The 26,624-nt window shown below is 33.9% G+C and overlaps 4 protein-coding genes across 4 annotated transcripts; 3 read left to right on the top strand and 1 right to left on the bottom strand.

Annotated features, from left to right (window-relative positions):
• Positions 1-968: 968 nt before the first annotated feature.
• On the top strand, positions 969-8,525 carry LOC126759679 (dynein axonemal intermediate chain 3). The gene is made up of 9 exons (XM_050474677.1): positions 969-1,191; positions 1,250-1,390; positions 1,449-2,110; positions 2,174-2,348; positions 2,646-2,836; positions 2,901-3,998; positions 6,913-7,088; positions 7,145-7,347; positions 7,422-8,525. Exons 1-9 carry the CDS (start codon positions 1,046-1,048, stop codon positions 7,924-7,926), a joined length of 3,297 nt encoding a protein of 1,098 aa, XP_050330634.1. The 5' UTR covers positions 969-1,045; the 3' UTR covers positions 7,927-8,525.
• Positions 8,526-11,498: 2,973 nt separating this feature from the next.
• LOC126759682 (probable cytochrome P450 28d1) lies at positions 11,499-15,676 on the top strand. The gene is made up of 7 exons (XM_050474681.1): positions 11,499-11,802; positions 11,898-12,036; positions 12,101-12,313; positions 14,463-14,864; positions 14,924-15,044; positions 15,110-15,382; positions 15,446-15,676. The coding sequence occupies exons 1-7, from the start codon at positions 11,615-11,617 to the stop codon at positions 15,619-15,621; spliced, it is 1,512 nt and encodes a 503-aa protein (XP_050330638.1). The 5' UTR covers positions 11,499-11,614; the 3' UTR covers positions 15,622-15,676.
• Positions 15,677-16,981: 1,305 nt separating this feature from the next.
• Positions 16,982-19,061, bottom strand: LOC126759681 (nuclear envelope integral membrane protein 1a). The gene is made up of 4 exons (XM_050474679.1): positions 18,839-19,061; positions 18,259-18,769; positions 17,733-18,207; positions 16,982-17,677 (listed from the first exon to the last, which is right to left on the bottom strand). The coding sequence occupies exons 1-4, from the start codon at positions 18,927-18,929 to the stop codon at positions 17,219-17,221; spliced, it is 1,536 nt and encodes a 511-aa protein (XP_050330636.1). The 5' UTR covers positions 18,930-19,061; the 3' UTR covers positions 16,982-17,218.
• Positions 19,062-19,611: 550 nt separating this feature from the next.
• LOC126759680 (serine-rich adhesin for platelets) lies at positions 19,612-24,394 on the top strand. The gene is made up of 4 exons (XM_050474678.1): positions 19,612-20,100; positions 21,081-21,238; positions 21,512-21,704; positions 21,765-24,394. Exons 1-4 carry the CDS (start codon positions 20,047-20,049, stop codon positions 23,745-23,747), a joined length of 2,388 nt encoding a protein of 795 aa, XP_050330635.1. The 5' UTR covers positions 19,612-20,046; the 3' UTR covers positions 23,748-24,394.
• The last annotated feature ends 2,230 nt before the right edge of the window (positions 24,395-26,624 follow it).

Genomic DNA, 26,624 nt, shown 5'->3' with positions numbered 1-26,624 from the left:
TCACAAGCTTCTTGTTTACGCTCTGATCACATAGAGCCCGACAGACTGCAAGCGACATCTGTCAAATATCAAAATACACACGTTCTTATGGAAACTGTTATGCAGTTGTGCAGCTGTCTCAATAAATGTGTACTTGAGAACGTGTGTATTTTGATTTTTGACAGATGTCGCTAGCAGTCTGTCGCGCTCTATGTGTTCAGAGCGTTATGCTTCCAATGTCATATTATTTTATTCACAACCCTGCAAGCTACATACAGAGAATGTAGATTAATAATTATATAATTATAATCTACATTCTATGTTATGAATTCCACCGTGTGTATGAGGTAGTTTCCGCACTAATTATTTCAATGCATTGGAGTTTCGTAGTTACTTTCGTTCTATAGAAAATTCGATACATAATTCCACTCGAATTTCGATAACTAGCGAAGATCGAATTTAACACATAATAGGGACGTACTATATTATACACATACATATGTAGGTCAAAAATTGATTTATAATATAAATTTTTACTTATCCCAAAATATTTCACGTGTTCTTAATCAATGCAAATTTCAAGAATGCAAGATTATGAAGCGTTTGGCTAGCACTTCTATGTTTATATACCCACATATGTACATACATACTTATGTATGTATGTTATGCCGGCCTCGGCCTACCTTTACTATTTTGTTTTATGTTTTATAAACATAATTACTCAACGCTTAAAAATAAGGAAACAAAAAGTTTCATTTATAAAAGAGCTTATTTTTCGAGTTATACACATTACTCTACTTTTGCTTAAAAAAAAAAAAACAATTTTTGTTGCCATAGAATTCCATCGAAAATCAACATTAAACAATTTTATACACATTACTCTACTTTTGCTTAAAAAAAAAAACAGTTTTTGTTGCCATAGAATTCCATCGAAAATCAACATTAAACAATTTTTTGATTTTTGTGTTATTCTTCAGTCAATAATATCCTAATTGTAAGTTTTTAATTTGAACATTTTATTTCCTATATAAAAAAAGACTCTTTCGAATTAATTTTTAAGAAGAAAATGTCGAAGTCTATTACCAGCTTGAACTTTAAACCGCAATCGCGTAGAAAACCATCAAAGTCTCATTTAGCCAAGCCGACCACAGTGAATACTGTGATTACTGAACAAGATGATATTCCTGCAGAAGAAGACTCCGATGTTCATTTGTAGGGATAATTTATTTAAGGCTTTGATTTAAATGTTTCTTATTTTTACAATTTAAAGAGTAACGACAGGTAAACTGCAAGTTAAGAAGTGGCGGGAACCTGATTCAGATGATGAAGGCAACCCAGAGCATAACTATGATATTGCTGAAGCTTGGCGAAGTCTTTTTAGTTTGCCATCCTGTCATCAAATAGTCCTGAAGTATTTATATATAAATACATATATAATATAATAATATTAACATGACTTTAACTTGCAGAGAAAATGTGCAGCGACGTTTACAACTTTTAGTTGGATTAAACGTTACTCAAGAATTCCCTTGGAAACAAATAAAATATAAAAATTTAATAGACCAATTTGAAAATATAGAGGATGGTGATTTTATGAGCTCAGCTCTTGAAGGGTTTAATTTAGAGGACCATTTATTGTTTGGTTACACACCAATTTTAACAGAGAACCAAGATGATGTTCCTGAGGGTGATCCATTCATTGTTTTTTTAAGTCCTGCCGACGCGAAAATAGCATTAACAATAATTCGAAATATGGAGCTATATGAGCGTTGGCTTGTAAACAAACGTTTGATAAAAAAGCCTCGTAGATGGATATCGCTAGGTAGTGAAAATGAAGTAAATATGACCATAGAGCAAGCCCACTCAAGTCCGTTAGAGGTCGAAGTGCAGAGTGTCTATCCTTTAAGGATACCTGAGCTCAAAGAATTTTCTTTACGAAAATCTTCGGATATACGAGATGGATATGTAGAGCTATTACCTAGTGATTTAATAAAATTTGAAAATGTTATGCGGCGTCGAGTTACCATTGGAATACAATCCGCTCCAACTTTAATAGATCTTGAACAGCAAACCGACCCTACATTTCCAACAAATGCCTGGGCACAATATCTATATGAAATAAATGATGAAGGTTTTTGAATAACATATTTATAAGACCATAATAATTAAATTTCAATAACTTTTTAAAACAAAGATGAATTGGATGAAACATCAGAAGACGAGACCTCGAAGGATCAAATACATGGGTCCAGCCGAAATCCAACCCCATCTCCAATAGAACCCCGAACACCTAAGCCACAGCCCGTAATGTCATCTAATATTCGACTGTTACTGGACACCCTTGAGTTTAATCAAATTGATATGTATCGGTAAGTTATGGGCTCATTTTTAAAGGAATTTTAAATTTAAATGATTTATATTCTGATTGCCTAATTAAGTATTTAATTAAAACATTGACCGAAAATAAGTAACATCGGAGCTGAACGCTTACAACTGAATTAGTGAATATACCTATTTTTGACTAAAATCTTGTTAATTATTCGCTTTGCTAGACATCTACAACAATATTAATCTTAAATGCGGAATGAGGTCCCCCTCATCATTTAATTATTACACTGCTATTCTCATTTTTAACTTACTATATATGTTTTTTTTCATATTTTTAGTAATGATTATGCATACATTTGTAATAAACCGATTGAACACTATACCACTCCACATTTAGAAGAAACCTTGTGTTTTGCCAATATTTCCAAAAGCTATGAGCGCTACGTTTGTGGGATCGATTGGTATTCCTCTTTGTCGGGATTAATTGCAACCTCTTATACATTTAATACTCCTGCTACAGTTGAATTAAGTACATATTTTTTTTATAGATTTTGGTATAAAAATTTATGTCATTAATGCTTAATAACTTTTAGTCTCACGACATGTGGATGTAGTTCAACGGGCTGTATTACAGCCAAATCCGATATTAATGTGGAGTTTCGCTGATAATTTAAATTACAAATTAGAGTTTGAAACATCTCAAGAAGTGACCGTTCTATCATTTTGTCCACATGACCCCAATCTTTTATTTGGTGGAGGTAAAAATGGTCAAATAATTGCTTGGGATTTACAAGGTCGGGCAGAAAAGCTTGACGCGGAAGAAATACTAACAGCGGCACAATCGAAATATCGTGTTTTAATAGCTGATTTTTTAAAATGGACAATACAGATAAATGAAGATGCTATTGTACCGCCCGTCATGTCATCAGCTTTAGAGGTATCACAAAAGTCTTCAATTACTGGTATATATTGGCTGGGTCAACATTTTTATGTAAATTCTTTTGGAAAGACTCTAAATGATCCAAATAAAGAGATTGTCCATAAATTCTTTCTCACTTGCTCTGTGGATGGAACAATTTCTTTCTGGGATTTGGATTCAACGAATGATAAGAAACTTCAAGCTGGAACATTAAGACATGACCAACCCAAAGCTCTGACACAGAGCGAGTCCATCTATAAAAATAAAGTGCTAAAACCAATATTTACTGTTGTGTTTAATGAACCAATAACATCTATATTTTGCGATTCATCTGTATTTCATTGCAAGATTCCAGATTCTGCAAAAAAAAGAGTAAATTCGAATAATTTTGCTACGATTTTAGAACCAATTAATCCAAAGGAAATCAGACAGTCAGTTATAACTTCATCATTTTATGGACACATTGAAAGACTGAATTGGTTAGGTTCATATGCTGATGAAGAATGCCGCGAGAACGTTTCTAAATCAATAAATTTTGCTAGAGTTCATGATGGACCAGTAATTGCAATAAGGAAAAATCCATTTTATCCAGTTGTATTTGTTTCAATAGGTCGGACTATATTTGCTGTGTGGAAAGAAAATTTTAATTATTCGCCAATATTTTGGAGAAAATGCTCCGCAGATTTAACAGCTGTTACATGGAGTGAATCGCGGCCTGGAATTTTATATCTCACTCGTATTGATGGAAATATGGAGGCTTGGGATATTTTAGGTAATTGCTATAATAACAAGTAAGGAAGGGCTAAGTTCGGGTGTCACCGAACATTTTATACTCTCGCACGATAAAGTGATAATCGAGATTTCATTATCAGTCATTTACATATTTTTCAAATACCGTATTTGTGTAAAGTTTTATTCCGCTATCATCATTATTTCCTAATGTATATATTATACAGAGAAGGCATCAGATGGAATTCAAAATAGCGTTATATTGGAAGAAGGCGTGGTTGTGAACCGATTTCACCCATATTTTGTACATGTCATCAGGGTGTTAAGAAAATATTACATGCCGAATTTCATTGAAATCGGTTAAGTAGTTCCTGAGATATGGTTTTTGGTCCATAAGTGGGCGACGCCACGCTCATTTTCAATTTTTAAAAAAAACCTGGGTGCAGCTTCTTTCTGGCATTTCTTCCGTAAAATTTAGTGTTTCTGACGGTTTTTGTTAGTCGGTTAACGCACTTTTAGTGATTTTCAACATAACCTTTGTATGGGAGGTGGGCGTGGTTATTATCCGATTTCTTCCATTTTTGAACTGTATATGGAAATGCCTGAAGGAAACGATTTTATAGAGTTTGGTTGACATAGCTATAGTAGTTTCCGAGATATGTACAAAAAACTTAGTAGGGGGCGGGGCACGCCCACTTTTTCAAAAAAGTTACGTCCAAATATGCTCCTCCCTAATGCGATCCTTTGTGCCAAATTTCACTTTAATATCTTTATTTATGGCTTAGTTATGACACTTTATAGGTTTTCGGTTTTCGCCATTTTGTGGGCGTGGCAGTGGGCCGATTTTGCCCATCTTCGAACTTAACCTTTTTATGGAGCCAAGAAATACGTGTACCAAGTTTCATCATGATATCTCAATTTTTACTCAAGTTACAGCTTGCACGGACGGACGGACAGACAGACATCCGGATTTCAACTCCACTCGTCACCCTGATCACTTTGGTATATATAACCCTATATCTGACTCTTTTAGTTTTAGGACTTACAAACAACCGTTATGTGAACAAAACTATAATACTCTCCTTAGCAACTTTGTTGCGAGAGTATAAAAAGAATTATCTTAATATTAGAAAATGTAAACCCCCCAACATTCCTTAAAAAAAACAAAAAGCAATACGCATGATTAATTGATTGAAGGTTATATCTATATACATGTATAAAATAAAGTCGTGTTAGTTACACCATTTATAACTCAAGAAAGGCTGAACCGATTTGACAGAAAATTGGTGAGGAGGTAGTTTAGAACCAGGGTAAGGACATAGGCTACTTTTTATCTCTTTATGTTAAAATTCATAAATACAAAAATTATATTTCAAATCATAAGCCTTTGTTCAAAATTCATGTAAGAATCATTTGAAATTTTTAGTAATTCAAAAATAGTAAGAAATAAGTAAAAATTTTCATATCCATTAATGCTTGGTATATAGGTTATACCGATTGTACTCCTGAACCATACAGTTTTTTTAAGGACGAACCCGTCAGATTGTTCCTGAACCAGGCAGTTTTTTTCGGACAAACCCGTAAGATTTATATAATATCACAAAAAAATGGCATAGGCATTTTCGTAGTCAAGGCACTGCGGATACTTTGCTATATTATGGGGGAAGGACGCAAATGCATTCATAGCAAACCAAACACGATATCTAGCATAAAAATATAGCGGAATAATTGGAGTGTTGATAAAAAGGTCTATTATAATTTGAGATAACCCGAAATTTTTTCGAAGCATTGCACAGAGCAGTGCAATATTTAAACGGGAACGATGAAGTATATGGGTACAATTTCAAATTGATCCTTCCTAAAAATAATAAAATTGCTGAAAATTAGGAATGGATATGCAGTCCATTGTTGATTGGACTCGGTTAATTTTACTGGTGCACAGCCCAAATTCAACGGTATTTTTCTCCCAAAAAACCAATGCTTTATTAACACACGAAATGCTCTTTGATTCATTTTTTTTGTAAACTAACACAAGTTGCTTCACCCAAATGCTATATCTCCTTAACTAATAGTTATAATCTAACTAATAGAAATCATATAGATAGTATTAGTAGGACTATCTATGTATCAGCCACAGTAAAACGTGGACGGGACCTCTAGTAATAAATAAAGATTTGATCAGAGCTTAACTGACTCACAAAAATAGCTCAACAATGTAAAGTTAACAGTAAAAATATGATCAATATCAATACGATCAATGTGCCAATGAATGTAATGCAAATGGGCGTAATCGGACCACTGCATTGGCCACAAATCGCCTTTAACCGAAAACATATAAAATGCCATAACTAAGCACTAAATTAATATACTATATACATAGGTGTTAATTGGTACAGAGGATCGCAGGAGCAAGGGGCACCTTTGGGAAAAAAGTTTTGAAAAAGTGGGCGTGGCCCCGCCCTCTAATAAGTTTAATGCACATATCTCCTAAGCCCCTTAAGCTGCCACAACCAAATTTGCGAGTACAAAGTCCTCAACCTCCGGGTGACTTTGTACCGCATATATCGGCCAATATGTGAGTTATCCCAAATAAGAGAGCGTGTTTTACTCATATCAGTGTATCTTTGTGCCTAAAATAGAAAAATTTGAGCGAAAACTTGGCCTAGCCACTATATAACTAATATCAGGATATTCGAACATCCGGCTGACTCTTCTCCATGTGATTGGTTTTACACCTTAAAGTATTTCCCTGGCTTTGATTCTTGTGAGTATAAAATGTTCGGTTGCACCCGAACTTAGTCCTTCCTTACTTGTTTATACTATATTTATTATCTCTGCGACATGTTGCGAAAGCATAATTAAAGAACAAAAAAAAAAAACGGAAAATAAACCTTAATGTTATGGAACTTTGGATGTTTTACAATTTATATAACATAAAATTTTCCCATATTATTTAGCGCGAGACGATGATGCCTGCTACAATGACATTTTGGGTGGTGGAATAATTACGGCGATATCGGAACATCGCCCTTCAGAACCGGAGAAGCTACTTGGGATAGGTGATTATAATAGTAGTTTCCGGATGATGAAGTTACCACAAAGTTTTTATACCCCAGAGCCAAAAGAATTAGAGGTTAGTTCGTGAAAAATAATATTATTGTCATATAAATATATTATCATTTGTATCAGAGAGTAAAAGAGTATTTTAGTAAGGAAGAGAACCGTAAAAAATCTATTCAGGCTTGGGAACATCAGTATTTCGAAAATAATCGTGATATAATTGAAGCAAAACGTCAGGCCGAAATAGATACCAGGAAAGAACTAGAACGCCTCGAAAAGGAGTATATAATAAATGCAACACGCAAAGTTAAAGAAGGAGGAGATGAGAATAAGTATTTTTTAACACGTGTTCATTTTATGTAAAAATTTATTTTCTTCTAATCATCTACATTTTTTATTTTGTCAGAGATGAATCGAAAAACCTTTCATATACAGAACGAATGAAACGTAAATGGGATGAGTTGAATTTGAATCGTTTATTAAGCATTCTAATGTCTCGCAAGCGTGTTGATGAGGAAAAGCTAGAGAGAGAAACTCGGCTTGAGAAAAAACATTTAGCTTATGAGGCTGCAAAAAAACAATCCTTAATTCGTATCCAACAAAGAGTAGGAGAAGAAGTAGCATCTGTAAGAGCTAGGATACTACCACATGAAAAAGTTGATTTACAACGTATCGACATGATAATCTCATCTGTACGAGTATTAATGGAGGCCGTCGATGATTATGCTGATACTGAAATGGAATCCAATGAAATAGTAAAGGACTTCGATGCATTTGATACTTTAAGTTACATAGATTTTCTATACCGTGGAGATCATCGTCGACGTTTGCTGAACAAATCAATAGGTGGGAATACTGAAAGAATATATTGGTACGAATGCATCCAAGATGAAGATCTCTTGGAGGAATGAGGAATGTAGTTGGTGGTACGATAGTTTTCTTGACCTTCAAATATCTTTAAATGCAAATAAAAATAATGAAATACAAAATTTGGACACCGATACGAGGTCAACATATATAGGAGACTAAAGATTTACAATAATAAATGTAAAAAATACCAAAAATATCGCAGATTTTCATTGCTTACTGTCTTGGTTTTGCCCATAAGGACCTCTGACGAAATGGGTAAAGTATTTCAAGCTTCTCCAAATTTATCGACACATTAAGTACGCTGATACTTAAAGACTTTTATTCGAAGACTCTTTAAATACTTGATGTTAAAATCGAACGTGTGGTCCAAATACTAAAAGGTTTTGTCTCTCTCGAAGTTTACACAATACTTTAGCCAAGCTAACTGTACCCCAAGCATAAGCTAAAATTTTTGAAAAAAATAATCTTTGGATAGATGAACTCCATTTACTAGTGTGTGTGGGTGAAGGATCACATTACCTCAATAGCCCTCAGTAAATTCTTGAAATTCATCAAAGTACTGGGCCTTTGTGACCTTAGGTCGCGGTGCAAGATCCAATTAAATTCTATGTGTGGGTCATCTATTTATCTAAATACTTTAACTAAGGCATAAAGCATTTAAATATATAACATTACAATTAAGATGGATACATTTGATAATAAATACGCTTGTCTATAAACCGAATATTGTTTTAAATTATTAATACAATCCACTACTAGATGTCTAACTAATTACTTATTCAAAGATATTATTTACATGACTTTACTTTTTTTTCGCCTATTTAAATTGTCCCTCTTCGATAGTTTCTCTTAAACCTACTCTCTTAATTCTCGAAACAGTATGCATAGGGCACAATAGCTTTTTAAACCAAAAATGGGGACTACTTCGCGCCAAAATAAGCAATTAACTTAAACGTAACGCATATTCGTTCACTACACTGCAGTTAACTGGCAATACCACCAACTTCGAAAATGAAATCGACCACTCAGCAACTCTTGGTTCCTCGCTAAGTCTGTTCCGTATATCCGACTGTCATACGTCGGCACATTCCATCAGTCAAGTGTAATTCTTGTACTGGCTAGTGTCATTTCCCGAAGTTTTCCGGATTGTAGGTAAGGATTGCTAGCTAGATAATGGATGAGGGCTAGCCTGTGCAATTTCGTCTGATCCACATGGATACTCCCCTGAATATCATGGTATAGCTATCCTGTCAGACGATGTCGAGCTCAATATAGTTAATATATTACATCATTCGATGGCAAGCGCTCATAAGAAAATGGCTATCTCTTCGACCTTTCTCGCTTCTGTTCTGTAAGAGCCAAACAATTCCGACTGTTAAAATTTTAGGTGTAACATTTGTAGTGGCGGATTCAGAGGGGGGAAATCAAATCCAAAGGTAACAAGTTACTGGCATTGGCATTCGAAACGTGGAAGAACTGCGATGTAGACCTTCACCGCGTACCACTGACTACAGTATTATACATTGCAATAAAGTATGTCACCCTCCTCACGTCTACGATTTATATTTGTAATGTGATTTTTCTATTTAGTAGGATTTAATATTAGAAGGTCGATTTGAAATTTTTACAGCATGATATTAAATTGTATAATGACTACTATATTTAAAATAATAATCTTCATGTTACAAGTAAAGTTTACTTCCCTTTCCTTGACTACGTCGACCACATCGGACAGTACTCCGACAAAAACTGACCGCCATTCACAGTCGAGCCGTTAACACCTTTACCAACTCCCACTCCGCGAATGGCGTACTTGGAGTCAAACCACCACCCATTGCGCAGCTGTCGTTTTGGATACTACAGCACTGCAACTTCTATTCCAGAATTGATCCTGACACGCCGCTCCAGATGGGGATACTACCAGATATGTCAAAAGATGCCTATTGGCACGGTCAATGGATTAATGATACAAAGAACTACATCTGGTAGATTGTTAACAGCTTAGATGTACAACTTTCTCATATGAAGGTAATATTCCCGGTTTGTCACATCAAGGTTAAATTACGCAACTACTGCCTGACACCAGGGTCAATGGCTCTATATAACAACAAGTAAGGAAGGGCTAAGTTCGGGTGTCACCGAACATTTTATACTCTCGCATGATAAAGTGATAATCGAGATTTCATTTTCCGTCATATTACGTACATATCATCAGGGTGTTAAGAAAATATTATATATCGAATTTCATTGAAATCGGTCTAGTAGTTCCTGAGATACGGTTTTTGGTCCATAAGTGGGCGACGCCAGGCCCATTTTCAATTTTTCAAAAAAGCCTGGGTGCAGCTTCCTTCTGCCATTTCTTTCGTAAAATTTAGTGTTTCTGACGTTTTTTATTAGTCGGTTAACGCACTTTTAGTGATTTTCAACATAACCTTTGTATGGGAGGTGGGCGTGGTTATTATCCGATTTCTTCCATTTTTGAACTGTATATGGAAATGCCTGAAGGAAACGACTCTATAGAGTTTGGTTGACATAGCTATAGTAGTTTCCGAGATATGTACAAAAAACTTAGTAGGGGGCGGGGCCACGCCCACTTTTCCAAAAAAGTTACCCCCAAATATGCTCCTCCCTAATGCGATCCTTTGTGCCAAATTTCACTTTAATATCTTTATTTATGGCTTAGTTATGACACTTTATAGGTTTTCGGTTTTCGCCATTTTGTGGGCGTGGCAGTGGGCCGATTTTGCCCTTCTTCGAACTTAACCTTCTTACGGAGCCAGGAAATACGTGTACCAAGTTTCATCATGATATCTCAATTTTTACTCAAGTTACAGCTTGCACGGACGGACGGACAGACAGACATCCGGATTTTAACTCTACTCGTCACCCTGATCACTTTGGTATATATAACCCTATATCTGACTCTTTTAGTTTTAGGACTTACAAACAACCGTTATGTGAACAAAACTATAATACTCTCCTTAGCAACTTTGTTGCGAGAGTATAAAAAGATGTACCGATTTGTTTAATAATGTTTTAAGTTATTTTTTAATTGTATATATTTTTGCTAAGTAAAGTCTCTTTTTTTATTATTGGTGCAAGTAAAGAATGCTCATTCAAACTCCTGAGCAGTTACAATAATATCAATGGTTTCGTGTCGGTTTCAAACTCTTTGGTCCATTTTTTTTACCATAATCTTACTTGAAGTCCACGTGTTTTTGTAACAGATATTTCAGATAAATAAAGATAGAAAGTGTTAGACCTGTTAGCTATGGCATAAGTAAATTGTGTACCAAAAATAGGTAAAAAGAAAAAGAAAAGAAAGTTTTGTATATGTACATATATCAAAATATTTAATCGCTTGTGGCGTTCACATAAAGTTCCAACATAGCCTTAGCCATAGCAAGATTTTTAAAGTAAAATTCACAAAATTGTCTATTCACTAAGGCGTTCACATTTTATTTTAAAATTAATGTGTTGAACAACACAACGTTTATCGTCACGAAATGAAACTAAATTTAGTTTGTTCTGTGTACTTTCGGATTTTCATACACAATATGAACATTTTTGCATGCATATGTATGTACACTTACCCATAAATAAAATCCAAGTAGGCACTGCTGCATTTAGAAGTTTTCCGACACCATAACACGACAGCTGAGCAAAATAGTTTGTAGATAGATTAGAGAAGAGTTATATACTAAAAAATTGCTTAAATAAGGAAAGAAAATGGTTTTATTTTCATTTATATTATTAACGGTGATATTTTTCATGATATATCTTTTTCTGACATGGAATTTTACATACTGGAGTAATCGTGGTATAAAAGGTCCGAAACCGTTACCTTTATTTGGATCATTTCCAGGATTAGTTACCAACAAACAACATTTTGCAGATGATATAAACAATATTTATAGGCAAGAATCTCTTAATTATAAATTAAAAGTTGATAAAATTATTCTTATATCAAATTTGAAGTACCTTGAAACGTAAATATTTTTACCTTTTCTAGAAAATACAAAAATTGTGAAAGTTACGTGGGTGTTTTTCTCCTTCGTTCTCCACTACTTATGCTATTAGAACCACAACTTGTGCATGACGTTTTTGTTACTTCTTTTAAACATTTTAGTTCCAATGATGTTGCAAAACTGGTAAGGCAACAATTGTAAATTATAATATACGTTACTCTTAAACAAAAAATAAAATTTTTATTAGATTGACATAAATAAGGATCCGTTATTAATATGTAATCCTTTTTTACTGAGCGGCCAGGAATGGCGGGAACAGCGATCATTAGTATCTCCAGGTTTTACAATCGCTCGCATTCGAACCTCCTACTGTACAATGCAATTGGTTTGTAAGTCTTGGTGTGAGTTCTTAAAACGTCAGATGAATATTCATTCAAAAGACGGTCTAAATGGAAAAGATGTAAGTTTCAGTGACACTATAACTTATGTTAAGATATACAAGTACTAATACATAGTTTGCAATAGAGTTCTAAGACAGAAGCTATGTACCTTCGCTAGGTGCACATCCTCCCATAATACCTTATTTTCTAAACTATACAAGTATTTACCTTACCGACATTGCGGGTCTACGTGTTATTGTGTGTAACATATCTACTCAAATATCGTGTTGCGGACGAAGCCATGTGCTGTAATTCATATAAAATACTATACGCGAACTTTTTTCTAAAAACTTTTGATAATTATGAACTTGTGCCCGCAATTTTTTATAAAAAAAAAACTTTTCATACTGTCTGACAGACTGTCTGTCTGTCCGTCCGGCCGACCGTGCAAGCTGTAACTTGAGTAAAAATTGAGAAGTGCAAACAAAATTTCGAGTTCGTAGATGAGCGTAATCGGACCACTGTCACTGCCACAAATCGCCATTAACCGAAAACATATAAAGTGCCATAACTAAGCACTAAATTAAGATATAAAGCTGTAATTTGGTACAGAGCATCTCAGTAAAAAAGGGCACTTGTGGGAATTTTTTTTAAGTGGGCGTGGCCCCGCCCTCTAACAAGTTTAATGTGAATATCTCCTAAACCGCTTAAAGTACAAAAACCAAATTTGCTGAGTACAAATATTTTAAGAATTTCTACCGACATTGTGAAAATGGATGAAATCGGAGGATAACCCCGTTTACTCCCCATATAATGGTACTGTTAAACACTACTAAAAGGAAGATAAATCAAAAACTAAATAGGCTAGAGACATTAAATTTTATCACCCAGATGGTATGAGAGAGCTTTATGGGAGCCGGTGTGAAAATTGAACGATGGGCGTGGCACCGCCCACTTTTTGGTGAAATCCCATATCTCGAGATCCGACTAACTGATCTACGTACATAGTATTCTTATGATATTCCTATGTCCCATTGTGAAAATGGACGAAATCGGACAACAACTACGCCTATTTCCCATCTAGCACAATTTTAAATTCCACTTGATTCGTTCAGTTTCCAGTACATAAATCAAGAAGCAATTAATACAACGGGATAAAACTTTGTCTTTAGTGTGTGCCACCTTATGTCCAAAAATTGTTGAAATCCAATAAAAACTGTTCCAAGTCCCTAGGTATCGAATATTTAGGCACCGGTACCTATAGTTTCGAACGTCGGGGTGACATTGTATCGCATATATCGGCCAACATGTGAGTTATCCCAATGAAAATAAGAGAGCGTGTTTTACTTATCACATTGTATCGTTGTGCCTAAAATAGATACATTTGAGCGAAAACTTGGCCTAGCCCCTATATAACTAATATCAGGATTTTTGAACATCCAGCTGACTTTACTCTATATGATACGATCACACTCAAACTTAGCCCTTCCTTTTTTGTTAATAAGATTTCATTGCTAAACGAAATAAAGAAAACTTCTGAGAATAAATCTGTTGTGACCGCTGTCTTTTTGAAAGCGCTGCATATCCGTTTTATACTAATATTTCTGTCTGACAACATCTGATGACTCAACGTTACGAGTTTTCGAGAGAAATGTTCTGCGGATATCACATTTGATGGAACGATGAGCTGTGTGAGATATACGATGACATTGACATAGTTCAGCGAATTAAAAGACAGCGGTTACGCTGGCTAGGTCATATTGTCCGAATGGACGAAAACACTCCAGCTCTGAAAGTATTCGACGCAGTACCCACCGGGGGAAGCAGAGGAAGAGGAAGACCTCAACTCCGTTAAAAAGACCAGATGGAGAAGGACCTGTCTACCAGAAATAACAACTAGCGCGCTGTTGTAAACTCGGCTATAACCGCGTAAGCGGTGTCTACGTAAAACAGGAAAAGAAGAATAGGAAATACATATTTTTTTAATATTACAATAACAAAAAAATTATAATTAATAGTAATAACTTTTCTGGGAAGTCAATTGCTATTGAAATGGTACGAAATTAAATTGCAATGGAATAATTTCTTACTTGTCCCTAATTGTTCAATTAAGAATATGGTATTAGGAGTTTATTTAACATATAATAGGATATTTCTAATATGTATTAATTATTAAAAATCAATTAAATTTATGAACAAATATATATGTATTTACATTAACCATTTCAGATTGCACTTCATTTCACTGCAGAAAACATAGCAAGAAGTGTGCTCGGGATTAGTGAAATAACTTTTGTTGACCAAATTACAAAAAATATGAAGATGCTTTCCGAAAACAACAACGTTTTTATTTTATATACCATCATGGCCGGTGTATTGCCTACAATTATAAACATCTTCAAAGTAAAATTTATTCCTAACAAATGCGAAGATTTTTTTAAAAAGCTAATCCAAGAGGCTTTGAAAATCTATTTAGAAAGTTCAACAAAACGGCGTGACTTCATGGATCATTTAATGTCTCTAAAGAAAACCCACAACCTTAGCGAACAAAACTTGATTTCGCATACAATGACATTCCTCATCGATGGATTAGATACATCAGCGACGGTTATATCTCACTGTTTATTTCTAGTAAGAAATATTTTTCCCTAATATTAACGCTTTTAAATCACACTTATTATTGACTTTAGTTAGGTCGTTACCAAACTGTTCAAAAAAGATTACGTAAAGAAATCGTAAATAACTCTATTAACGGTGAAATATGTTTTGAAAAACTGAATGAACTTCCTTATTTGAATGCTTGCGTATATGGTATGTTGTTTACAAAATTAATATATTTGCACTACTAATGTAAAAATGTTTCTTTTCAACATAAGAGTGTATTAGAATTCTTCCGCCTGGTTTGTGGTCCATTAAGAGATGCACTGTACCTTATACTTTTACTAACAAAAACGGTGGTAAAGTCTCCTTAGCAATTGGTGACTCTGTAATGATTCCAATATACGCAATTCATCATGATGAAAATCATTATTGTAATCCAGATCGATTTCAGCCTGAAAGATTTCTTACAGTGGATGGAAATAATTTGAAATTACTTCGCAATATTGGAGCGTTTTTAGGATTTGGCGATGGGCCCCGAATGTGTTTGGGTATGAAATTTTTCTCTTTTTAACTATTTACAGGTATATGATGGAATATTTTATTTTTCAAAGGCATTAATTTTGCTACGATTCAAACAAAGGTAGCCATCGCTTCAATTATAAAGCATTTTAGTGTTACTCTGAATGCAAGAACTAAACCATTTGTTAAACTAGATCCGAAATATTTTCTAACACAACAAGATGGTGGTGTTTGGCTTAATTTTAGTGAAAGAAGATATATTACATAATCTTATGACGAATCGAGGACTTGGCAATCGGTTTTTCCTAAGATGTAAACAATAATCGGCAATCTGAAATAAGCTGCTATTCTCATCACATTAAATCCAACCCATAATTATGTTACAAAACAAATATTCGACAAAATGTTCTGATTATATTTCTTTAATAATTGTAAAAATAACGAATGCAGAATAGAAATAAATCCCAACAATTTGTTGTTGATGTTGTAGCGGCGGAAAAAATCCCAAAAATAATTTGGAAGAATGCTTCGGAGTTGACAGATCTCGGTCCGACAAAAAACGGACCATTGCGCTTAGTAAGCTTTTGCAATTCGGCTTTCTTTTACCATTTGCTTTTCAGAGTATGTTTATATCCTGCGTCAATCTGGTTGTGCTTTTGAATTCTCTAATAACCTTTTGCTCGAAAATTCTACGAAAAGATGCGGCGACTAACAAAAAGTTTCAAGAACGGAGCATACTCTTGTAGAATCTCCAGAGGTGACTGATGCCCAGAGCATACAAAAATTATGGAGGGAAAACTTCTCTAGCCTGCTGAATGACAGTGAAAGTTTAACGCCAAGAGAGGGCAAACCCGATTCCCCAATCGATGACAATGGAGCAGACCATGAAGAAATCCGAAAACCAATTACCCGTTTGAAGAACAACAAAGCGACGGGGGCCGATCTATTCAAACACGGTGGCGAAGAACTGATAAGGAGCATGCATCAGCTTCTTTGTAGAAAAAGGTCAAACGAAAGCATGAACAATGATTGGAATTTAAGTGTGCTCTGCCTAATGCACAAAAAGAGAGACCCCACTGTGTTCGCCAAATACCGTTGGATAATCCTTCTCAACATTGCGTATAAAATTCTATCGAACGTATTGTGTGAAAGATTAAAGCCCACCGTCAACAAACTGATTGGACCTTATCAGTGTGGCTTTAGACCTGGCAAATCAACAACATACCAGGCATTCACTATGCGCCAAATCTTGGAAAAGACCCGTGAAAAGAGAATCGACACTCAGCACAACTTCTGTTGATGTTTTGATTTGTTGGTATTTTAATTGTTGGGATTCTAAATTTCGAGATTTTGATTGTCGGTATTACGTTATACACCCAGTTCAGCGAATTAAAAGACAGCGCCTTCGCTGGCTAGGTCTGGACGAAAATACCAAATAAGAGGAAGACCTCCACTCCGTTGGAAGGACCAGGTGGGAGAAGGACCTGGCTTCGTTTGGAATTTCCAACTGGCGCCACCTTGCGAAAAAAGGATTACTCCATTCTCTATTATGAATGGGAAAATTGTAGCTAAAATTTGTTGTTGAGTACTTTTCTCTCTTTTCTACAGCAACAACAAAAGTAGGAACATTTCAGATGAAAAATAGCAGTCTTTTTTATTAGTATACATATCCTAAAATATTTAAAATGCAAATATAGATACACAATTTAAAGGTAGAGAGAGTTGTACAAATCATTATAAACAATAACGTTATGTGATTCCCACTGACCCTGACTGTGTTAAGTCTCTTTTATGTGGGAAGGTTTCACTAATTATCACTTTTAGATCAGCTACAATAATGTGGGCAGCTAAGTGTAACATCAAGTTCACATTTTAGACTTGGTTTCTCTTTTTGTGTTACTAGAAAATTTCGATGAATATGTGCGATCTATATTACTATCATAAAATTTATGTGTACCACTTCTTTCATAATTCGATTTGTTCTGAATATTCATATTATTAAAAGAACCTTTTGATTTTGTAGTATCTTCGTACACAATATCATCCTCTTCATTCTCACTTTCTTCGCTCGTTTCGTCATATGTAGTATTATTACTAAATATTTTACTTTGATTCCAACCATATTCTTCATTTTTAAAATAGGAATGAGGGACATTATTTTTCTTGTATTTTTTCTCCATTTCGAAATTATCATCTGAGTCGATTTCACTATGCTCAATAGTTTCTGTGTGATTTTCATAGCGTAAGATTTCTTCTTCTCGCAGGTGGGACTGGCCTTCTACAAAAGCTGCAAATCGTAAAGGATCACTTAGTTTGGATATAATCTGTAAAATGAAATTTTAAAAACAATGATTTCGGTAAAGTTATGTATGGCCATACTTTCCACTGTTTACAGTCAGGACTGCTGGCATATGCTCGTAATTCTTTTAAGGCTTTGGAAGTTTCTCTGATACCTTCTTCATAAAATTCCTCGTTGGTAAGGAAACGTCTTTTAGGTGGAAAGAGCCATCTATAAATCTTGAGAGGTTTGTATAAGAGTGATCTCGGCAAATAATTCAAAAATATTATTGCGGCTAAAATGAGTACACTGGCTTCTTCATATTGTATTGAAAAATATGCCATAATTATAGCCATTATTTGTAAAACCCACTTTATAATATTCTTCGATCGTTGATTTGTAGGGGGACCAATACGGTAACAAAAGAAAAAAGATATTATTCCCGTCGCGAATACATAGCAAAGAACATACGAGCGATACATTTGAAAAATCAAATGAAGGTTATCCCAAAGTCGTTGAATAATATAAAATCCAATTGACCATCCACCAATCAAGATGGTGTACACCATAGGACGCCTATTAAGAAATTAATTATAAATGCACAAAAACGTTAGAAATAAAACGTACCTGGGCATTAATTTACTTGTTAACCAAATAATAAGCATAAAAGATGAGCCTATTCCAATAGTAACTCCAGTCAGATAAAACAATATTGAGTTATTACTAAGGCTTCCAGCAAATATAAATAAACATATACCCACGGAGAATTGAATAGTGCGAAAATAGTCAATTCGTAATTGATGTAGGCGTACACGATAGGGCAGCGTTGTGTCTATTCCAATGCATTGTTGTTTAAAGGGATATAGGTTTAAACGTGTCCGCTTATTACTAAACAAATTAAAACTAAATAGAGACTGCCGATCTTCAAAATTCTGTCGAACTTCTGACGGCGTAGCACCTTCATATTGTTTGAATTCATCCTTTTCAATTTCCAATTGAAGCTCAATATTCTCAAAAATATGGGTCCAATCTTTTCGAGACCCACTGTAACAATAAATTCGCATATCATTACCGAAAAATGACTTGTGGCGCGTCTTTGGATGATAGTCAACTATTGTTCCTGGTTCCAAAAATATGACTATAGAGTAAATAAATATTATTAAGATATAAGACAAACCCAATAAATAATTTAATGTATATTGAATACCTTGAGACACATTGACGCCGTCTGAATATCCTGCTATGAATACATTGCAGTAATATATTACAAGATAAATTCGCAAAATATACGAATTCATTTAATATCACCGAGTTATAAATAAGCAATTTTTTATAGGTCGAAGTTTATATTTGTAAAAGATTTTGAACTACTGAAACCAAAATAAAACCCAAATCTACACGGACTGCGCTTTTATATTAAAAGTAAAGGTAACAATGTTGATTATTTACAAAATGCCCGAAGATACAGGGTAATACCAGAGAACGTAAAATGTTTATTTAATTTTTTAACGCAGAGAACGTACATTTATATATATTTATATTTATATTATACGTTCTCTGCGTTCGTGGGAACGGAACGGAAAGTCAAACCAGAGAACGTAAATGAAAATTCTTCTTCCTTTTTAATAGAAAAAACAATCATATATTTGTCATTGTTTGTAGCAAATCTTAATAAACCTCGGTAGAAGTTATTACGTTACATTTGCAACCATTTACAAATTTTGCCGAACGGATAATATGGTAAAAATGGAAAGAATATTTTCCAAAATTTACTGCATACTATACTAAAGTATTTAAATGCCCGAAGTTCCTAAGGAAATTGCTTGCATAACTTTAAATTTTTGTTACAACTTCTATTCATTGTTAAATGCTAAAAGTAGATAAGCCTATATCCGTTATTTGAGTATCAATTTATCTCTGTTGGCAATACTACTTATTTAAATGGAAAGGGAAATGACGAGTATTGTGTTAAGGGTGGGTTACAAATTTTCTCACCTTCAATATTTATCATAGCAACATAATGTCAAAACTGGGTTTTATTAAGCATAATTAATTTACGCGATTATTGATAGCCAATAACAAATAATATATCACTAAAAGACGTACCTAAATATACATAAGTACATACATATATAAAAGTGATTAATAGATGATAATATACCTCGAAATACCACTTATACTTGAAAACGAAAATAAAAAGATTTCCGTGAGTTTTAATCTTTTTTAACCGAAAGGCCTACATTTTGTCGCAAAAATATCACTCAAATCTACACAGTCACGCTAAAATATTCGGACTTCCAAAATTGTGAAGTTAAAAAAAAAAATACAAAAGCGATACTTTAATTTCGTATTAATGGACGAGGAATTACGACATACTTACAATCAATGACAAACGGTTTTTAGGAGCGAAAAGAAATGTTGCTGATCCCTGCCATTTTGATGTTTAACATCTTCCGTATGCCGAATCTTGTAAGTTATTACATTTGTATTGAAATAAATATGTATGTAAATACAGGTGGAACTTTGGTTAAATGAAGAATCATATATCAAGATATGTATGTACATATGTGTCTTTCAGAGAAGACTCTTTTATTTTTATAAGTGTTAAATTATTTCTTTCTTATTTTCTACCTACATTCTATATGTATGTATTTGTATACAAATATAAATGTTGTTCGTCAATACATATTGTTTTAGTTCATCAGATCTGTACGGTCATTCGATTCTTAAAAAGGAAAGTTCAAGCCAGCAAGTTTTGGATTTCCAAAACAAATACCATTAAAAATTTGTTTACCTCATTAGATCCATTTGGTACAGATCTATATGGATATGTGCAGATGGTCTGTTTATTCAGAAAATTTGAACTCATATTCCAATTTTAGAATTAAATTTCTTAGTAGGAAAAATTACTTTAATACAGGAAAAATATTGTGAGACTTGTGTGGACAAAAAGTTGTCAAGTTTTACAGAAAATTTTGTGCAGACAAATATTCGCCTGATTTTCGTGTTTTTCATTCACAAATCGTTGGGATATTGGTTTTACTCTAACTTGTTCATATTACAGAAATGAATAATATGTAAGAAAGTCCTGTTTAAGAATTAGTTGGGGAGTATATTCATAGACATTTATATCGAATCAAAAGTTCTTTATATATTTAACAATGTAATTGTTTGTTTCCGTTGTGAAATTTTAAGTATTCATCATCTGCAATAAAATACAGAATTATGATTAACTATGAGTCATTACTACGACGTCTACTATATTATTTTTTCTTAGGATTTCCGTCGTTATGGTTTGCTAAATACCATGCACATATAAAGCTAAGTTAGATATTTTAATGAAAATATGTGGACAAATTAGATAATTTGGGCACAAATTGTGAGATTATTTAATGTTAAGCTCCGCCTGACATTTGTTTTGTCATACTTATTTTTATTGTAATTACCAGGTTCATGCTCGCTTTTGTGAAGGAGGTCATTATTGTTCATTGCCGAGGGAATGCTGTACTCAAGGATGCTGTCCTCCATACCAAAGTGGACCTCGTCAATTACCACCATCATCAGAACATGTCTTGAATTTGTTTTTCATAAGCCATTGGTTTTTCTGGTAAGATGCCATACATACATATGTATATTTATATGCATATTTATTAATTTTATTGCTTAAGCAGATTTAGAAGATCATATACCCATACCTTACATATTTTTTAATATAATATTAATGGGACATAACGGGTAATTGTAAACCAACCTCAGTTTACATATTAATAGACAATACATGATAATGGTTTTTAGTATAAATAATCTTTTATTTTTACGGCATCATCCTAATTGAACATATTAAATTATATCTTTATATGACATACATAAATGAAACTAGGTGTGTGGTAGTTGCGATCATGTTGGCTTTACTGTGTGCATATTCCTTGTGGAAAAAGCGGCGAACACTTTGCGGTTGGGGATTCACTGACCATCGTGCTCAATCTGAGGGTGACTCGGCAGGGTCCTGTTATGCTCCTCCACAATATAGCCGCTGTAATTCGTTTCACCATCCGCCGCCTCCATATACTGAGGTATTTTAGTTTTTTTTTTTTTCAATTTCTAATCGAATTTTTATTAATGAATAATTGAAGGTAACATCGAAGCCCGATCTTTATCCACTTGTTTTTACATGCAACAGCGACAATACTAAAACTGGTTCCAGTTACCTCATGGTACAATATTTTCGTAATTATATTGTCCGGCCAATTGGATCATTGTCTGCAGCTAGTACGATAGATTCTCTAAGTTCAAGCTTTATTTGTAATATTAACGAAGCAAATACCCTGGTACCACCACCATACTCTCGAGCAGCCAGCCCCGAAACTGGTTTTAATTCACATTTCCCCCAGGACTTTTTAATACCGCGATCTGCCTCGCAATTAGTTTATGCAAGTGGAGGTAATGGAGGCAATAATAATATGGGTATGCACGATATAAATAGTGGTATAGTCACTCAGCAAATATTTAAACAAAATAGAGCTCCGCATTTCACTGTGGTAGCACTAAATGGTTCAGTTGGCGGGAATGAAAATGACTTGGATATAGAAAATACATCAAACTCAACCACACCTTACAGCACTATTTTACAAACTTCGGTAGTTGAGCAATTCAATTTCAATGAAAAATCCGTCGAGAACAATTCCAATCGTTCCATTTCAAATCAAAATGGTAACCGTGATGACAGTGGTAATGGTAGTGGGGCTAAGAGTAATCGGAGCAGTGGATGCGCTAGCAATTTTAGCGGAGGTTGTATTCCAAAAGGTTTTATACAATCCCAAAGTGAACAGCAATTTCGTTATTTTAACAATAGCAGCAGCAGCAGCATTAGTGATATTTTCGTAAACAATAATTCCGTAGATCGATTTAATAATGTCTCTAATGGGAATGGTAGTAAATCATTTGAAGTAATTAATTTTGATGAGACTGGAGTGAAACCTCAACATACATTGACTACTGATCTCAAAGGTTTTACTACACAAGCTCAATCAAGCAACCACGGGACAACTTTGATTGTTAACAACGGATACATCAAATCTAAACAACTACATCATACCAGTACATTTCCCACTCAACTTGTAATCAACACCAGTATATTGAATCCAACGTATAAATCTTGCGATTCAGTTGCTGGCTTTAATGGAGCTACAAAAAATGATTTGTCAGAGACAGAGTTGAAAGATCTTAATATATTAAGGCAAAGTTTGGAAACATGTTACAATTTTTTAGAGAAACAACAGCAACAACCCCAAACATTGGTAAATAACACAGATTCCCCATCATTACCTGTTAATAAGAATCTTAATAAGTATACTCCAGATGATTTAACTAATTATACAACTTCAGATAATTGCTCTGATGTTAGTAGTATTGCAAATGCTTGTATACCTAGCTCGCCTCCACAAGCTACTAGCCCGACTGGCGAAGTGAAAGATATTCTCAATCAAATACGTCAGTGGCAGGAAGAAATAAGCTATGAAGATCTACTGCTCCATATGAAGCCTGCGCTACGTCATACGTTGTCCTCACCATCGAACACACCTTCTGGGATAGTTAAGACTTCTAACGCATATACACAGCGAAAATTACAACGCAATTCCGTTGCATGCTGTGAAATACAGTCAAACTCAAGTCTTAATTGCTCTAACAATCCAAATTTTGCTAAAACAACAGTTCATTTAGCAACTACACCATTAGACAAGGCAAAAGCAACAATTACAGCTAAAGCACGAAACACACAAAGATCGTCTAATGTTACCGACAATTTATTAAAACGTCCTACGACATTACACCAAAACAAAATTAAACATTTTATTCCAAAATCGAATAAAGCTCTATATATTCCAATGATTCCGAATGCTACATCGTCGAATTCGAGCAAATTCCCATTAAAGAGTCCGGTCAATAGTAAAGTGGGCGCAAAGTTTTTCGCTAGCAGAGGAGGTAAAATGCGTAAAATTTTTATATCACGTTCGGCACCCTCAACACCAGGAACCGCGTTACCTCTTACACCGTTAAGTGATGATAGTCCATTACTACCAGAACATGATGAAGACCCGGAGACTGACCAAAATTAAAATATTCAATATAATTATGTTCTTAGAAATTAGGGGGAAAACTAGAAGTATTTCGCACTAAGTTATTATTCAACATTACTTCTTTGCTATACTAATGTGCATTTCCTTATATTGGATTAAATAATCAGTTTCAACTTGATAATGTTAAACAATGAAATATTTTATTTATATATATTATTCAAGTCATTGAACTTTGGAAAACTACTTGAAAATATTTTAGTGAAATATTAATTACAGTTTTTACAGATCTTCCATAAATAATGAGAAGTTCAAGTAGCTTGATGAGAGAATGTCCACAGATGTTAAATAAAAATAAAAATCCAAATCTATTTAAATTACTTTTATGATGATTTAGATCGAAACAAATGATTATTCTTAATAGGAAATTAGATCCAAGTAAGTCGTTTAAAACAAGAACATTCTTTCGATTTTTTGCCAATTAGTATATGTTTATGTTGTATATATGTATGTAAAACGACGTGTTACTAAAGATAAGCTATTAATGGTTCAAATGTATATATTATATGAAGATATAGTGTATTGATACTGAAAATCGTACTGTCTCGTCGTGTTTTGTGGGTCATGGGTTAAGGTCAAAATATGACAAATAAAAGAAGTTACGGCCATGGTGCTGGCTGCCCCCGTCAGCAATTTTACTTTAACAGGGACAAGCGTTTATTAACCGACTGAATTTTTTGAAATCGAAAAAACTATGTCATAAATTATTTTGCTCCATAAATATTCACCTTATTTACCATATTTTCAGTTATATATGTACGTTATTTCCAAATTGAACCATTATGTCGTTCAAAAATTCTAGATTCTGATCCAATATTTGAAAAAAAGATTTTTATATAATGGGTAAAAAATAAAATTTCGTTTACATCTTTAGATATAAGAAAAATTTGATCTTTAAAATACTTTTACAACGTGTTATTTGTAATATTTTCCCTGTGAAGGAAGCTATATCAGCTAATTTCTTATTTTTATTTCATTCATTCTTATCAATCAATCATTCTTATTTATGGCATTAATTTCAGGATATTCAACAAAACGCGAAACAAGAACGATCGACCGTGTTCCATTTTTTGAATGCGTTCAACCTTTCAAGACATTGACATTTTTCAATTGAATAATGATTTATGTTATATAATAAATAAAATGTAAAACAAACAAGAAAATCATATTCACGAATTTAAGTCAAATTATCCTTTATACTTACATATTTACTACTGGGATCAAATTGAAAGGTGAATATTTAAATTATACTTCGCTTGTTTTTCGAATCGGTATCGGTCGGTTTTTCTGTAATTTGGTAGTACTGTTAGTGACATCTATGCTAAATTTCACGTCAAAATATTTATTAGTATTTGAGATACGCGTCGTTTTATGAGGCTCTAAAAGTGAATTCTATTTTTTCAATTTTTCCAAGTGCTATGATGAATGAAAAAATTGCAGCGGGAGGGGACTACTTTGAAGGAAATGAAATGGACAAAATTTACCTGATCACAGTAGTATTCATAGTTTGGTTATGTTTAATCATGATTCAATTATATGAGGTTGTGTCGATACGGAGTGACTAAAACGTATTTTAATGTATAATGTCAAAATCAGTTTTTTTTGTTTTCTCATGAATTTTCTGTTTACATTTCTATGGTTTTGTGTTATTTACAATCTATTCGTATTCAGTTATCACTTAAAAAACACATTTTCTTTGCTTGAAATATTTGAAAATTTTATTTTTGAATCATTATTAATAAAACAATACAAAAGAAACAGTTGGTTTTGACATTATGAATAATGTGTCTAGATAAATTATAATGGATAATGCATAATAATAATGGTATGATGCATTTGGCCGGAATGTATATGTAGTATAACCCCTGATATATGTAATTAGTGTAACGTATTTAAAAGGCAAAGAGAGGTAAGTTTTTCTGGATTCATGGGATAAAAAAAGTAAGAAATGCTGGAAATTCATTTCTTTTTTAGTTATTGGAAGAATACTTGCAAAAAATTGAAAGAAAATAATTGTATGTATAAAGACAAGTGATATGCTTTTAATTTAAAAAGAAATGTCAAAATAGCTAACATTACGAATCGCGTTTTGTTCGGGGTAAACTCCTAATCTACTTCGGACTGAGTAGGCAATTGAAAAGTAAAGTCCTCTCTCGACGAACAAAAGCCAAACTCTATAAGTCGCTCATAATTCCCGTCCTGCTATATGGTGCAGAGGCTTGGGCGATGACAACAACCGATGAGTCGACGCTACGAGTTTTCGAGAGAAAGGTTCTGCGAAAGATTTATGGTCCTTTGCGCATTGGCCACGGTGAATATCGCATTCAATGGAACGATGAGCTGTACGAGATATACGACGACATTGACATAGTTCAGCGAATTAAAAGACAGCGGCTACGCTGGCTAGGCCATGTTGTCCGGATGGATGAAAACACTCCAGCTCTGAAAGTATTCGGCACAGTACCCGCCGGGGGAAGCAGAGGAAGAGGAAGACCTCCACTCCGTTGGAAGGACCAAGTGGAGAAGGACCTGGCTTCGCTTGGAATATCCAATTGGCGCCACGTAGCGAAAAGAAGAAACGACTGGCGCGCTGTTGTTAACTCGGCTATAATCGCGTAAGCGGTGTCTACGCCAATTAAGAAGAAGAAGAATATAATATATGTTTTTCATTTTCAAAGATCCGGTGAATTCTTTTCAATGGTTGCTACTTTTTTTGATCTAATGTTTACTTTAAATGTTGAATAGACATTAAAATTCTTCAGTTTTCTTTAGGCATTAAAAAACACAAAAAATTAAACAAATAATAAAGCAAAACTATTTTTTTTAATATACATATGTATGTACATGTTTCAAAAACTC

This window comes from Bactrocera neohumeralis, chromosome 5 (genome assembly GCF_024586455.1).
Source record: "Bactrocera neohumeralis isolate Rockhampton chromosome 5, APGP_CSIRO_Bneo_wtdbg2-racon-allhic-juicebox.fasta_v2, whole genome shotgun sequence".
In the NCBI taxonomy this organism is placed as follows: domain Eukaryota; kingdom Metazoa; phylum Arthropoda; class Insecta; order Diptera; family Tephritidae; genus Bactrocera; species Bactrocera neohumeralis.
This window is presented reverse-complemented; position numbering and strand designations above follow the sequence as displayed.